The sequence below is a fragment of the Schistocerca gregaria genome, chromosome 5, assembly GCF_023897955.1.
Source record: "Schistocerca gregaria isolate iqSchGreg1 chromosome 5, iqSchGreg1.2, whole genome shotgun sequence".
Classification (NCBI taxonomy): Eukaryota; Metazoa; Arthropoda; class Insecta; order Orthoptera; family Acrididae; genus Schistocerca; species Schistocerca gregaria.
The window spans coordinates 51,082,430-51,097,342 of NC_064924.1; the positions used below are offsets into that span (position 1 = coordinate 51,082,430).

At 42.5% G+C, this 14,913-nt stretch overlaps 1 protein-coding gene across 2 annotated transcripts in view; it reads left to right on the forward strand.

Annotated features, from left to right (window-relative positions):
• The first annotated feature begins 1,015 nt into the window (after positions 1-1,015).
• LOC126272785 (DNA-dependent metalloprotease dvc-1-like) overlaps positions 1,016-14,913 on the forward strand; it is a 63,547-nt gene continuing 49,649 nt past the window's right edge. Inside the window, exons 1-2 of one of the 2 annotated variants that reach the window (XM_049975932.1) lie at positions 1,016-1,157; positions 13,537-13,763. In XM_049975932.1, the coding sequence (XP_049831889.1) occupies positions 1,059-1,157; positions 13,537-13,763 (326 nt within the window). In that variant the 5' untranslated portion in view covers positions 1,016-1,058. Of the gene's footprint in view, positions 1,158-1,608; positions 1,661-13,536; positions 13,764-14,913 lie in introns of those variants that run through there. The other variant, XM_049975933.1, reaches the window with a different exon arrangement.

Consider the following 14,913-nt stretch of genomic DNA (forward strand, 5'->3'; position numbering starts at 1 on the left):
AACGTCCTACCCCCCTTAAATGAGATGAAAAACAATGTGAGGGTGATACTGACACTAAATTTAAAACTTTTAAGAGGTGGAAAATAAAATGAATGTTTGTAGATGTACGAGAGATATGACTCCTCGCTCTAGTAGTTAAAGACAATAATAAGAAGTAAAACGAAATCAACAAGAGCACATTTAAAAACACTTAAAACGAAGGACCTGCTCTGGGATAGGAAGTCAGAAGTCTGTTATTGAAGGGTAAAAGGTTAGCGAAGGATGAAGGTGGGACTGTGGTGTGTACGGATGGAGGATTGTTGCATAGCAGCGATGGAGTAGATGTGGCTGTTGGGACAGAAGAGGGGGTGGAAGGCGGAATTGGAGACCCTAATAACTGTTGGAAAAACGGGATTGGGCAAAGAAAGGCAGATGGGGAAAAATGAGGTGGTCAGGAAATGTGGGGAGGGAATGGAAGCCGTGATATGGTGGGATGGACTTACAACTGGTGAGAGGGGTAAATGTCGTAGGTCATAATGTGATAGGCGAAGATGATGGAAGTTTCTTTGGAAAAGTGTGTGGAGGATGTGTAGGGTTGATAAAATGTGTTGGTAAAGGCGCGGCAGCATTTGAGGATTGGAAGGTAGAGGGGAAACGATAGGATTATTGGAGTAGAGTTTGTGGATGGTGTACATTGTTTGGAATTGTTCAATGCGAGTTAGGAGAGACGAAAGGTAGTTACCTCAGTTTTAAAGTTCACGGCTCGGTTCTTTTCACCGTTTTGTATACGGTAGTGGCCTGTAATGTTTTCTAGTAACGCGGGACTTGTCACTTCTGGAGATATACTCGATAAATATAAGTACGGAAAGAAGAATTGATCTGTCCCGAAGGGGTGTTCCCAAAATCACGGTGGAGAGTAGGAGAATAGAAGTAGTTCTGTTCGTTTTATATACATTCGATGGTGCCAGATAAATTTGTTTCGGCACAATCAGGTTGGCAGCAGTGAGAACTGCACTGGCACTTAGCTTCGAGCATATACTCACCAACGGTTATTGTTTTTGAGTAGTTAGCTGCGGTGCATGTCGACTTGTTTCCGTTTGGGTTTCGGAGGTGAGCAAGGCTACCCTACTTTCGACTCCAGCGATAGAATTACGTCGTACTCACAAAGCTACTTAAAGGTATGTATTTCCTCAGTGTGTCACGCCTTTCCACTTATTGTAATGAAAGTAAATTAATTCAGGAAGATCCTTGAATAGTGGGGGAACTTACCGGTAATTCGCGTAAAAAGACACCGATTTGTTTGTGTTCTAGTTTACAGTTAAGAGATTTTTTGAGGAATGATGAAATTGAACATTTTCTAAGTTAGGTGTGCTTCGCACTTACATTTACAGTTTTCGTCTACTACCGTTCTGAAATATTAAGATTTGCTTTACGAAATGTTAATTTTACGTTAATTACCGTTGACGTTCGCGATCTCGTTTAAATTAGGGCCATATATTTGTTCCTTTCAGGAAGTACCTTCAGTGTATCTTCAAATAATCGTTCCCTCGAATGTGTAAAATGAATAGTTCTCATAATAATTCCTACATAAATGTATGTTTTCTTAGATTTTTTATCTGTAAAGGACTGCGCCTTATTTCTATCTTCGTCAACTAACGACGTCCTTAATTTTCAACTTGAGGTGAGCTTTTACAATTTGTTTTAAGCACCTTGAGTCATAATTTTTTCTTAAATTACGCTGTTTTTTTTTTTTTTTACAATAAATGATCTGCTTGTTATGAGGAAATGAGTTTGTTGCTTTTAGAAAAGCGAGCGGTTTTCGTCTGAATTTTTGCCTTAGAAAACAAAATTCGTTAATATTGAAAGACCTACAGAAGGGGGGGGGGGGGGGGGGGGGGGGGGGGGGAAAGGGGGGTGACTTGATCTTACTTAAAATGACGGGGACAGACAAAAGACAGTACTGAACTTGAAATTTTACTGTGGAAAAGTGATAGATCACCGCTAACAGCTTATTCTTGTCACCTAACCCCGCCCCCCATCTCTCTTCCCCCCCCCCCCCCCCCCCCCCAGGGTAGGAGCAGGAAGCAGGAATATTAGGTATTAGGTTGTGTACCGCGACTCGGTGAGAAGACTTGACCGAACTTGTCGGTTGTTCAGACAGGCTGCCGACTCCTTTTTGGTCCAATGTTAACGCGACTGAACTAGACGCTTAATACAACGGCCGCAGCTAGTGGTAAGCCGGTGAGTTCGCGTGTATAACTTAGAGGATTAGTCGGAACGCCATTGATCTTGATTCATAACGAAATTCTGAATGGGATGTTGAGGCATATTCCAGTTTTCAAGCCTAGCAGCCTTCAGTTGCCTCTTTTGTAGCGTTTCTGCAAGTTTAATTTTGGTAAGGTATAAACAAAAATTAGTACAGAGATATTATATGGAGCTGATCAGATACATCAACATGATTACTTTGCAATTCACAATTAAGTGCCTGGCCGAGGTATGACCGAACCACCGTTCCACTCTCGAATGGTGCGCGAGAAAAATGAGCACTTCAACCTTCTTGAGCAAGATCTCATTTCTATCATCATGGTCATTTCTCTCTGTATAGGTGAGCGCCAACATAATTTTTAGCAAGCGGATGAGGAAATTGGTGATTGAAATTTCACGAGAAGATCCTGCTGCAACGGAAAACTCCTTTATTTTAATGATTGCCACCCCCTATAATTTAAACAGTCGAACTCCTATGTATAAAAGAGCTTCAGGAGTCTGCTTACTTTAAGTCAGTGTGTTGAAATTTTGACGTTAAACTTGTAAATCCTTTATTGTTGAAAGAATCCTATTTTTTTTATTAGCTTAGGGTTATTCATCTATAGACTAATGGAAAAGTCAAACCCAAAACAATAATCCTATTATATGTTCATGTAAGACTTCTTCACAGATGGCCCGTAGTTATATGAAAAGCCAACTTGTCACGTATCTCAATGTTTTGTCATATCTCCTAAGCTATGTTTCATACAACGGTGTATATGAATATTGTCTGCAAAAGCGTAATGCGAATAGTTAAAAGTAAAGGCATGACAAACTGAAACGTGTTGTCCGATGTAACGTGTGTGTGTGTGTGTGTGTGTGTGTGTGTGTGTGTGTGTGTGTGTGTGTTGGGGGTGGTAATTTTTGTTGTTGGATGTGGAAGCCATCAGATAGTCAGGCTGACCATTTTAACGGTTTAGTGATGCATATATATCACTGGCTCCATGAATACGAACAAAATACTTCTTGTGTGAGTGAGGATTTACAGGCTCTAAATCATTGGTCATGAGACTGTGGCCTCTGGTCTGGTCTGCATGTGGCCCCAATCAAGTAATCGTGCAGTCCGCGGTTTCAGCCGCATTTTGTAGTATGCATGTCCAGCAACTAACAACCAAATCAGAGTTAGTTTCATGTTACATGGATCATTTTGCACGCTAAATCATGACGTGGAACGAGTCATTTTACATTTAAATTGCAAATTGTGTACATCACCATATAATTATTCCCCCCCCCCCCCCTCTCCACCGAAATGAAAGAGAGATATACAGATTGAATTAGCAATTCTTACCCACCACCTTTTACACATTACAAACATAGAAATTCTTCTATGGAATAGGAGTTGCCAAGGAAGAAATTTTCCAATTTATTTTCAAATTTTACCTTGCTGTCTGTTAGACGTTTTATATCATTGGGTAAGTGGTAAAAAATTTTTCTTAAAGCGTTGTGCACCTCTTTCTGTGCTAAAGACAACCTTAATCTTTAGTAATGGGTTATTTTTTTCTTCTAATATCGTAATTATGTACTTCATTGTTAGCCGGCCGCGGTGGCCGAGCGGTTCTAGGCACTTCAGTCCAGACCCGCGCGACTGCTCCGGTCACAGGTTCGAATCCCGCCTCGGGCATGGATGTGTGTGATGTCCTTAGGTTGGTTAGGTTTAAGTACTTCTAAGTTCTAGGGGACTGATAACTTCAGATGTTAAATCACATAGTGCTCAGAGCCATTTGAACTTCATTGTTCCTTTTGAATTGTGGATTATGTACGACGAACTTCATGAGGGAATAAATGTACTGTGTAGCAATAGTCAGAATGCCCAGTTCCTTAAACAGATGACTATAAGAAGACATATTATTCTTACAGAAAGTTTTTTTTGGGCATTGAAGACCTTCTGTCTCAACGATGAGTTACCCCAGAACATTATTCCATATGAGATTAGTGAATGGAAATAAGCAAAATATGACAAATTAATGGTTTCTCTCTCCGGAAAATTTGCTATGATTCTAAGTGGACATGTGGCTGAACTAAGTTGTTTTGGGAGTTCTCAAATGTTTTTTTCCAATTTAAATCCTCATCAAGATGGACACCTAATAATTTCGAAGTTTCCACCCTATGTATTATTTCATCACCATGTGTTAGTTATCACTGGTGTAGTACCCTTAGAGGTGCTGAAGTGAATATGTTATCTTTGTGAAATTCAGGGTGAGACAATTAGGAGAAAATTAGTCACTTTCGAGAACTGATAACCATTTCTTCCATTCCTGTATGTATACTGGGAGTGACAACAATACTGTTGTCAGCTGCAAACATCAACTAACGTTAAGAACTCCTTAAGAGTGTCCTTTTCCTGCGAAGTAACAAACAAAAATATCTCCATAGACTCTAATACGTAAAGATGTGCTTAATTTTAATTGAAGCTGGTGAATTTTGTCATGTGATAGGTAAAGTTGGCCGCGTACTTAACGAATAAGTGGCGAGGCCACTGCAGGGTTGGCGGGGGGGGGGGGGGATGTTTGCTCTGCAGTACCAATTCAGGGCGTGAGCAACTCTTGCTATGCCATAAATTTCAAACAGAAACAGCATGTAATTTATTAATACGCATTTTAGGGACGATAATGTTCAAATGCAATACATCTTTGTAGTAAGAAATGTGAAATTAAGTTTGTAGTAATGCAATGAGTAGGAGGAAAGTGACATTCTCAGTATTTGTCATCGTGTATCATATTGAATTATGCATTCAAATATAAGCAAAATTGCTGTTGCTTAGTTAATCGTCTGCTCACACAACACACTTCGTGAGGCTATTCAGGTGTCACGCCTTTGGGTTTGCTGAGGGAGGCAACTCTGCACCAACACTCGACACGAAGTGTTCCGAACACCGTGGGTTTCTAACAATCAGTACTTGGGGCAGGCAGCCAACTTATCGCGCCGTTACTGTGGCTACTTTATTGGGGGTTAATAACATACTAATTTGTGTGGGTTGCCAATTAATAAAGGTATACGCGCGCCCCGAGTTGCAGCTCCACAATGTCATTAGCTCTTGAGTAAAAGTTTCACCACCACTGCTCTAAAAACTATTTAAAACATGGTCCATTGTAGGCTGTAATGTAAACCTTGATTTAAGTCGTGCGATTAGCGAAATTCAGCTGTAAGTTATTTTCAGGCATATAAGCGATGTTATGTATTAGTGAAGTGACATCACGCTTGTGCCTGAAAACGACTTTGGTGGAAATTAGCTAATCGCACGATCTAAACGAAGAACGTTTACATTACAGCCTACAAAGGACCAGGTTTCCTTTTATAAAATGAGTTGTTGTACTGGACGGTGACCTAATTTCTGACATCGCGTATACATAAGCGATGCGTAACGCAGGACCTCTGACGTTCTCAAAGTACGTAGGATCAGTAGCACATTAGATTCCTCGCTGACGACGCGAGTATCCACATAAGGAGATGGAAAAATTTGCAGTTGATATAACGAATGACAGCTCTTTAAATTGGGGATTAATGCAAGATAGTGCCCATAAAAGAAAACTTGACAGTATCCCATTACTAGGATTAGTGGTGAACAGGTGAGATCGTTTGTCTATAGTGTGTTAAATGAAGGAGATACGAAATAAGATGAACACATGAAATCAGTAGCAGGGAAAGCGAACGACTTGATTTGCTAGGGTTATGGGAAAAAGTAGAGCATTTGAAAAGAAAAAAGGTTTACAAAAGGCTAGTACGACGAGATCTTACGTGCTTACAACTAGGCATGCTGGCAGACATAGAACCAATTCAGAGACGCGTTGTTAAGTATGAAATCACTATAGTGCACATTAAAGTGTAACAGAGGCTCGGGGAACTTAGATGGCTATCTTTGGAAGAGATGCGGCGATCGAAGATAAAAACCCTGTTAGATGACTGGGCAGAGCAGGAACCCTGACAATTCTGAGAACAGTGGAGTGTATCTGATGTAGGAGCCGTGACAAGGCAATAGGCCGCGTATACTCTCGCTCAGTACGCAAAGGGAATGTGACAGAAAATGGCTAATGTTGACACAAGGTACGCTCTGTATAATGGGTTGTCGAATGAGTGTTGAAGTTGTTGAATTGATTGGCGTAGAATTTTGGGGTGTTACGGATTATTATGATTAGTGCACTATTGTCAGGTACCGCGTGGATTTGGCTTCTGTGATGGGTGACGAGTTGCTATTGTCTTTCGTGCAACGTCCTCGAAATATTTTGAAACTGAAGAGGGCGACGGAAGAAAGTGCTAACCTTCAGTTCAGTAAGGATTAGGCTGAGCACACTTTTTTCGAATGCACCACAACTTTGTAGCAAATTTTTCCGTATGCACCGCTGGAAAGAGCTTCCTAGCTTATAATTTTGTTACTGAATTCATGTTCTTGGGTTCGAATTTAACGAAACACGCCCTTCTTAGGTTAGCGCTTACTTCCGCCGATCCCAACAATTCATTCGCCGCCAAAAGTTTCGCTAAAAGAACATATTAAGAATTGTGCTTGAAGGAAAAAGTGATTGTGAAAGCACGAAGTTACTTAGAAAATAACAAGGGGACCATCAGACCTGTTAACCACGAGTTCTGACGAGTATTACGTACGTTCTGAATACCTGGCTAGTGGCATTTCATTTGGACGGCCCACTAGTTTCGGAGAAAATCGAAGTTTCATGCGTGCCGCCTATAAGCATAATGCTTATCACGTTTCGACCAAGCAAGCGTAAAGGAGTGGTAAAGGTACACGTCTATTACACTGGGAGAACAAGATCAAATGCTGCCAGGGTACTTTCCAGTTTAACCTTACAGAATATCGAAATTATTCAGAAATGGTCAATTTATCCGTAGTAATTTAAATCACAAATGAATCATTACAACAAAATAGCTTCAAAAGTGACATGAGCACTTACCCATCAAGTCCGTTGCGGTTTTTTAAATTAGGCATACTTAAATCCGTTGTTCACGCAGATCGTACAAGGACCCTTCCACTGTACACTTGGAAGGCCAATATTCGCCAAGAAGTACCCGGAAAAGCATAGCTATGCTCGAGAGTCGACTGGAACTTCAAAACTCTAGTAACTTATTTCATTGGTACCGTATGATCCGTTATCGGAAATCAATTTCAAATCTGTGTAATATTGAATTATCAATTACGTAGGAATAAAAGAAATGGATTTAAAGTAATATACGTTTAACAGCTTCCAAAGCATGAAGTTTCTCTGTCGCATACTCGTACTCAGCTTCTTCAAAGTTCTGTTTAGATTAAGCTTACTTACAGTAATTACGTTAATGAAGTCTATAAACACAGCCAGAATACGTGCTCTGGGTAATTTATCGGGATGTATGTAGGTTGAATATTAATTGATAAAAAAATAACTTCTAATTTCAGTGAAAACCTCACATTTTACATAAAGAATGCTCCCACCATCGTACCTCGCTGTCACACGTATTGGCGCTGTTTGCTCTCACGGAATAACAGTAATTATTTTCGTTCGTTCTCTGAAAAAGGTTACAATATATTGACATAAACAGTTTCTAGATGGAAAACGATCGGGCCAGTAATTCATGTTGCACTAATTGCTCACGTTACTGTTTTCAAGTAAGAGTAGATGAATATACCCGTTCAGATTTAGCTCCAGTGCTGATGCTTCGCGTATCCTGGTCAAATCTTAACAGTACAAATGGATCTGAAACGTGCTCTCTCTACAACCACAATTAGACTGCAACTATCAGCTGTAGAAATGATGCCAGACAGTACCCAGACTGCTCACTCGACACACTAGTGTTACTCAGTGAAGTTTGTTAGTGCGCACCTCTTTGAGCTGAGGTCACTGGCACCCTAGTGTCAATGGTGCAGCGATATTCTGTAATACTCTCCCAAAGCCTCTCCCACCTCAACTCGTTTAAAATCGATTCTCTGCCTCCCAAATTCCCCCCCCCCCCTTACTGTTGGTCTGTGGTTAGAGTAGGCCCGAGGTATTCCTGCCTGTCGTAAGAGGAGACTAAAAGTAGTCTCAAAAGTTTTGACCCTTGTGTAGGGTTTGACCTCTATTACAAATTTTCCCGAAGAGCGAGCCAATTGGGGAGGGGCGCCTTACATGGCGCATTGTGTCCATCGTGCCTGAGATACATAGCCCACTTTCTCGTCGCTGCAGTGCAGTCTGGCTCATTCTCCATCTCTTCGGCGAGGACACCTTCATGGGTGCGTTTACCATCATGTACTATGCAGTGTCACTCTGTGCCGACGATAACCACGTAATTCCTTACACCTCCTATCCAGCACAGTAGCTCGTCCGCTGTGATGGGGCCGCCATGTACCCAGTTGGTTGTAGGCACATAACACAGGGTTCGCTCTGCTGATGCCTGCGCCGTTAACTCCCCACGTGTGCCAAGAGTAGACGCCAGGCATACTAGGGAATCTGAACTCCCGGCAACGGCCATCCTGCCAGGTGGCTTTTGCTGCAGCTGGGTGGTGCCCGTGGGGAGGCCCCTGGTCGGAGTGGCTGGCATCATGGCGGATGACACGCCATGAAGTGTAGTACGACGTCTCTTGCTGCTGGCCCGCCGTCAGCAGTCTTTGAGTGGGTAAACTCTAACTTCAATGTCAAGAAATATGACGCCAAGTCGTTCCCTCCCTGGCCACACCATGGGAGGAACGCCAGGCTAAGGATGACAGTGAAGCTTATTCGTCCTGGTACCTTGATGCACGAGAGTTGACGGGGAATCTTTCATGTCCGTGAAGCCTGTTTTTTGTGGAGCAATTGGAGGACAAGTTAGGGGAGGTGGAGGGCTTGTCCAAAATGCGCTCTGGGTCAGTTTTGATAAAAACACAATCCTCTCCGTCACGGGCATTACTCGCTTGTGGCAAGTTGGGAGATATTCCTGTTACCATCACACGCCAGAAGAGCTTAAATATGGTCCAGGGTATTATATTCCACAGAGACCTTCTTTTGCAGTCTGACGACGAGCTGCGCGCCAATTTAGAGATGTTGATTCGTCCAGCTCGTCTATCAGGGTCCGAGGGATAACCAGGTTGCCAATGGTGCCTTCTTCTTGGCCTTAGAGAGTGACGTAGCCCGAGAAGGCCAAGGTGACGGTCTACTGCTGTGACGTCAAGCCATATTTCCATCCCCCAATTCAGTGCTTTAAGTGCTGGAAGTTCCGCCATATCTGCCTGCTGAACTTCCAGCCCCACCTGTCGAGATAGTGGACGTCCATTGCATCCAAATACTCCATTTGTCCCGCCTCCCATCTGTGTCAACTGAAGATAGCATCATTCACCTTGCTCACCAGAGTGCAGGATCATACACAGAGAGAGAGGAAAATAATGGAATATAAGACCCTTGACCGACTGACCAACACTGAGGCTAAGAGGAAATTTGAGCACCTACATCCTGTGGCTATGACCACCTCATATGCCGCCACTACGAGAACAGTTGTCGCCCATCAGTTCCTCTAATTCCTGTCGCCTCTCAGAACCGGGAAACTACACCTGCCCCCTTGGTGGTGGTGGTGGTGGTGGTGGTGGTGGTGGTGGTGGTGGTCCTTCCCTCCCTGTTACTCCCACACCACCTACTTTGGGAGGAACACCCCCTCCCCCCCCCCTCAACCATCGGCGCTTTCAATGGCCACTCCTGAGCCAAAGAAGTGTAAGTCTTCTTCGGCTCTTCTCGTTAGGAAGAGGTCCCTCGGTTCATTCACTGCCCAGGTTGCTGCTAGTGGGAAAGATGACACCTGCCATTGGCTGAAGAGCCTAAAAGCACCTGGTCATAGAGCTTCACGCTCATCCTCAGTCCTGGAGACGGATTCAGTGAAGTCCTCCCAGCCAAGGAAACCCAAAGAACAATGCGAGAAATCGAAAAAGAGGACCGCTCAAGAACAAGGAACTTGCAGTGGCACCCAGACCACTGCTACCTACATGCTCTACGTCTGAGGATAGGGTGCATATTCAGGTGTCCACTGAGGACCTGGATTTCGCTGGACCCTCAAACACAATCTATATAGAGCGTTTGTTTTTTAAAGTTAATAGGCCTTTTTCTCAAAATATGTGAAGGCCATTAGTATGAAGTTTTGTACGCTAACTTCTGTAAACCGAAGAAATGCTGTCTCAAGAGTAAGAAATTCAGAGTGTAAGCTGGGATATAGCCCAGAGTTCTTGGAATTTTGCGTGAATGGTATACTACACTTACACAATTGCAATTAAATTTTTATTAAAATTATCGGATTCGATACAAGCTTACTGTATGCAAAGTGATTAAACAGAAAATTTTGTACAAATCTCTAATAGTTTCTGAGAAAAAAGTACATCTTTTTGAAAATGCAAATTTTTACATTCGATAAGATACTTATCAGCAAATGTACTAATTTCATGTAAAGCATGGTGGAAAATTTCATTTCCGTAACTTCAAAATTGTTGATTAAGTGCATTTTTAAGCAATGTTTGTATTTATGAACGTCCTCCCCTTAGAGTCCGCACAGACAATCCAGTCAATCGGCCGGTGGTAATTACATATCTGCTATACCGCGCGAGATGAACAGTCAAATATCGTAGCAACGTGAAAGGCAGTCACGTACCGTCTGTAACAACAGATGTCACTTAATAATTACACCAAAGCAGTCTTATTCTTGGTGTATCAATTCGCCACTGCTCACAGCTTTACGAAGCTGCACGTTTTCAATGGGCCAGGCACGGAAATTGGACAATAGCTGACTGTCTGTAGAGCAGCCCGACGAATCGCGTTGTTACTTTCTTTTTTTCTTCGAAAGATTCCAGGCATCTAGTGTACCGACGGTCCAACGAGGCGTGTCACACGTAGTGGGGTGAATGGAATGAATGGGATGTTTGTCTGTTGACACAATGTGGAAATATGTAGCCCATACAGCACTTCCCATGTCACACTGCATAGGTTCTGTGTGATAGTCCTGTTGTAATACTCTTGAAGTGGCAAAAATGGATTCTTCATAAACAACACAGCTAGTATGTTATAGTTTCCAACGATAAGATACTCAGGCTACAGATCTGTAAAACGGAGTATATACCACAGCCTTCTAGATGTATCCGATGCAGTTTTGTTTGAAAGTAATCAATACTCATTGTTCACCGAGCTTGAAGTGTTACTTCAAAAAGTGGGCGTGGCAGGAAGCTCCGGCCACACATTTCAATATTTTTCAGTCACTTCGCATGCGATACCATTGACACTTCGGGAAGTTGTCAACGATTTCTACTACTAAACAAAAAAGAAACTGACATTTTGGGTCAATTTCAGGAACGTCCCCCATTTAACGTGAAACACCCTATGTAGAGGTTGAACCACGATTCTTACAATGCAACACCACAGCGTAATTCCTTGGGTAGCAGCGGTGAAAGTCTGCAACAAAAGAGCGCCCTGTGGATATTTTCAGCAGAAAACCTGATCTAACTGGAATCAGTTTGGCACCCCTTTAATCACATGTTCAGCAAGTACGTTTATTGGAGACAGAGTAGCTATGCTGCCCAGTTAATGCAGTGGGCAGAATTTTGCGTTACAGTACTAGAGTTAGAAAGTGAGATCGAACAAGGAGACCACACGGCAGAGGGATTGTTGAAATGTTTTATGGTACGCGAATTTCAGAACTCAAATGAGTCACCAAAGGCAACTACATGAAACTCTGTCTCCAGAAAATCGACTTCGGAATTTTCTGAGCATCTGTAATATCCTAAGCCTGAAGTAAGGTAGATTCTAGATAGGACGTATGTCTCCGTGGTAAAATGTTTGCTTGCTGCGTAATGTTCCAGTGTTAGTTTTGGTCGTGGTCGTTTTTAAACTAAGGTGCATGTTCCATGAGCATTTCTGTGAAGCGTAAAATACATAAAGCTGAAATGTAACTGCAAATTTAAATTTAATCTGACTTTATTAAACTTTCGTAAAAGATCAGTAAGGAAGGAACCATATCGGCAATGAATACTGGATATTTTTATGTGCAATATGTAGTTAGAAATAAGAAAACATGCATATTTCATAAGAATGGGTTCCTATACAGCGTATAATTCATGAATTTTTGTATGTAGATACTCGAACTAAATGGAAATTTTTTTAAAAAATAGTGCCTGAGAGGCGATTTGAACCAGTGACTACCAGTGTAGAACACTCCCGATATTAGTTCCATGTTCACGTACTTCAAACTTCATGTAAACGCTCGTGCAACGTGAACCTTTATTTAGAAATTTGGGAACTGGGAATCTGCAGCTGACGTAAGAAGCAAACTTTACTTATCTTACCTCCGAATTAATCAACCCCAATTAAAGTTAAACACGTCTTAAAACATTACTGTCCATGTAATTTTTTGTTTCTCAGTAAGAAAAATATTCTCCAACAGTTCCTAACGTTAGCTGACGTTTTTGGATTCGGCTGTTAATTGCGAGATGCGGGAATACGGTGTAATTTTTCCTCTAATGACTGCGTGGTATGGTATCTGATTTCTTCATCGTTACATAGCAAGAGCAATCGGTTTCGGATAAAATTATGAAAGGAAAAATTACACAAGGGCCCAAATAAGACTCCTGATACTGAGTTTGAAAAATTCTAACCAGTGCAGTAACAGGAAAGCACAGCTACAGTCTTCCGTGAAGATACTTGCCATACATGGGATTAGTGCTGACAAATAGTCTTCCTTTGAGGTTTCCTTGCTATTAGTATGCGCATGACGAAATTACACTTCCGTACTGTTAGTATGCAAGGAACATCACTGGCATCACACTGTGCAATTTTTGGTCCACCCTGTACACGAGCTATTATGACTTGTGAGTATGTAATATTGGGTCTTTATTTCAAACAACATGACACATAAGAACCCACTACCACCCATTAGTGGTTGCTAATTCTACATGTAAATTTACAATTACTATAGCTATCTTTCTACTGCAGGATGTGTACTCTTGTGTTCCTCTACTATGGGTATTTCTTGTTTTGACTGTCGTTGTTCGCTGTACATGTTACATTCACTGCTAAGCTGTATACAAGGTTAGTGCGCTAGTATCTATTATCTGATCCTATGCTACGCTCTAAAAGTACTACTCTACACCACCCGCAGCGTTCCACGAGTGAGAGTGAGATAGAAACCTACGTTGTTGGTGGTGTCCACAGAGCTAATCCCAGTGGGCATGCCCCTGGCACCGGGCTGGCCCAAGTCTTGAAAGTCGCTGCAATTACCTACTGTTAGTTTATCCTGTCTTCATCTACATCTAAACTAAAATTCTTAATATTCGAGCTTACTTGATTTCAGCGAGCAGCGATGAGCAAGCTGGTGGACACACCTCCTCAGGGCAAGACATACTCGGCAGAAGAGGGGATGACCCGCGAAGGCGCGGCGGGTACGTCGCTCGTGGACCCGTCTCTGGAGTACACGGACCCCACCCCCGACATCCACGCCCTCTTCCTGCAGTTCAACGACCGCTTCTTCAGGGGACGCCTTGCCGCAGTGGAGGTGAAGTGGAGCTCCAGAATGACGTCGTAAGTTGCCTCATTCTGAGTTAGCACCAGTACAATGGACGGAATACATATCGTCAGGATTCATGTAACAAACTTCTTTTGCCTGGGCACACCAATACCGGTTGCTGTGGAAGCAATCTTTTGCATAGCAGACAGAGGTCATTTAACCGTGTAGCGCGGCAGTGGAACGATGTGTTTTGACTTCACCGCCCGAATCGCGAGGATGGTGAAATTCTCTATAAAAATCTTCAATCTCTAGGGGGTGCGCCCTGATACCATGCATGGCTGTTGAGGTGGAACGGTTGTTAGCAGGCAACCTCCGGGGAACCTGCTGCACCTCAGTTGTATTGACACTTTGCCGTCCGCACGTCTCGTAGAAATTCATTCGCTTGGCACCGGCAGCGCTAAGTCGGATTACTTGGCTTGTCGACGGCCACTTGTCACCTTTCCGTTGATGACGAGCTTCAAACACATTGACTTTTGCGTGGTTTAATTTTCCGGGAATCCTTTATTTTACCATATCGTTCCACAAACTCGAATTTTCTTTTCAAGTAACTACTCTGCAATTTCTACATTGTTATAATAATTTTCCCGAGCAGAGGTGATACCACTTTCCATCAGAAGATGTCAATAGTTCCATCACTGTTCTTGTTAAAGGCTGTCCAGCGCCGGAATATATCTTGAATGAGGAAATGTATCCCGTACTCGAATCACACAGCATCCGAATTTTTTACGGATTGTAAACATTAAAATTTAACCGCCGCCGGCCGTGGTGGTCTCGCGGTTCTAGGCGCGCATTCCGGAACCGTGCGACTGCTACGGTCGCAGGTTCGAATCCTGCCTCGGGCATGGGTGTGTGTGATGTCCTTACGTTAGTTAGGTTTAAGTAGTTCTAGTGGATTACTGACCACAGATTTGTGTGTTGTCCTTAGGTTAGTTAGGTTTAAGTAGTTCTAAGTTCTATGATGACCACAGCAGTTGAATCCCATAGTGCTCAGAGCCATTTGAAGCCATTTAACGTCCCATGCCGTTACCATTCCTTCATCAATTGAGGTATTTTCACTTGGATTAAACGTTTCTTTAAACTTTTTGAAAAAATAATGAATTACGAATTGCACCTTGATAAGCCGGTCGGCATTATCCAATTTTATTCCTGTCGAAAAAATGTAAA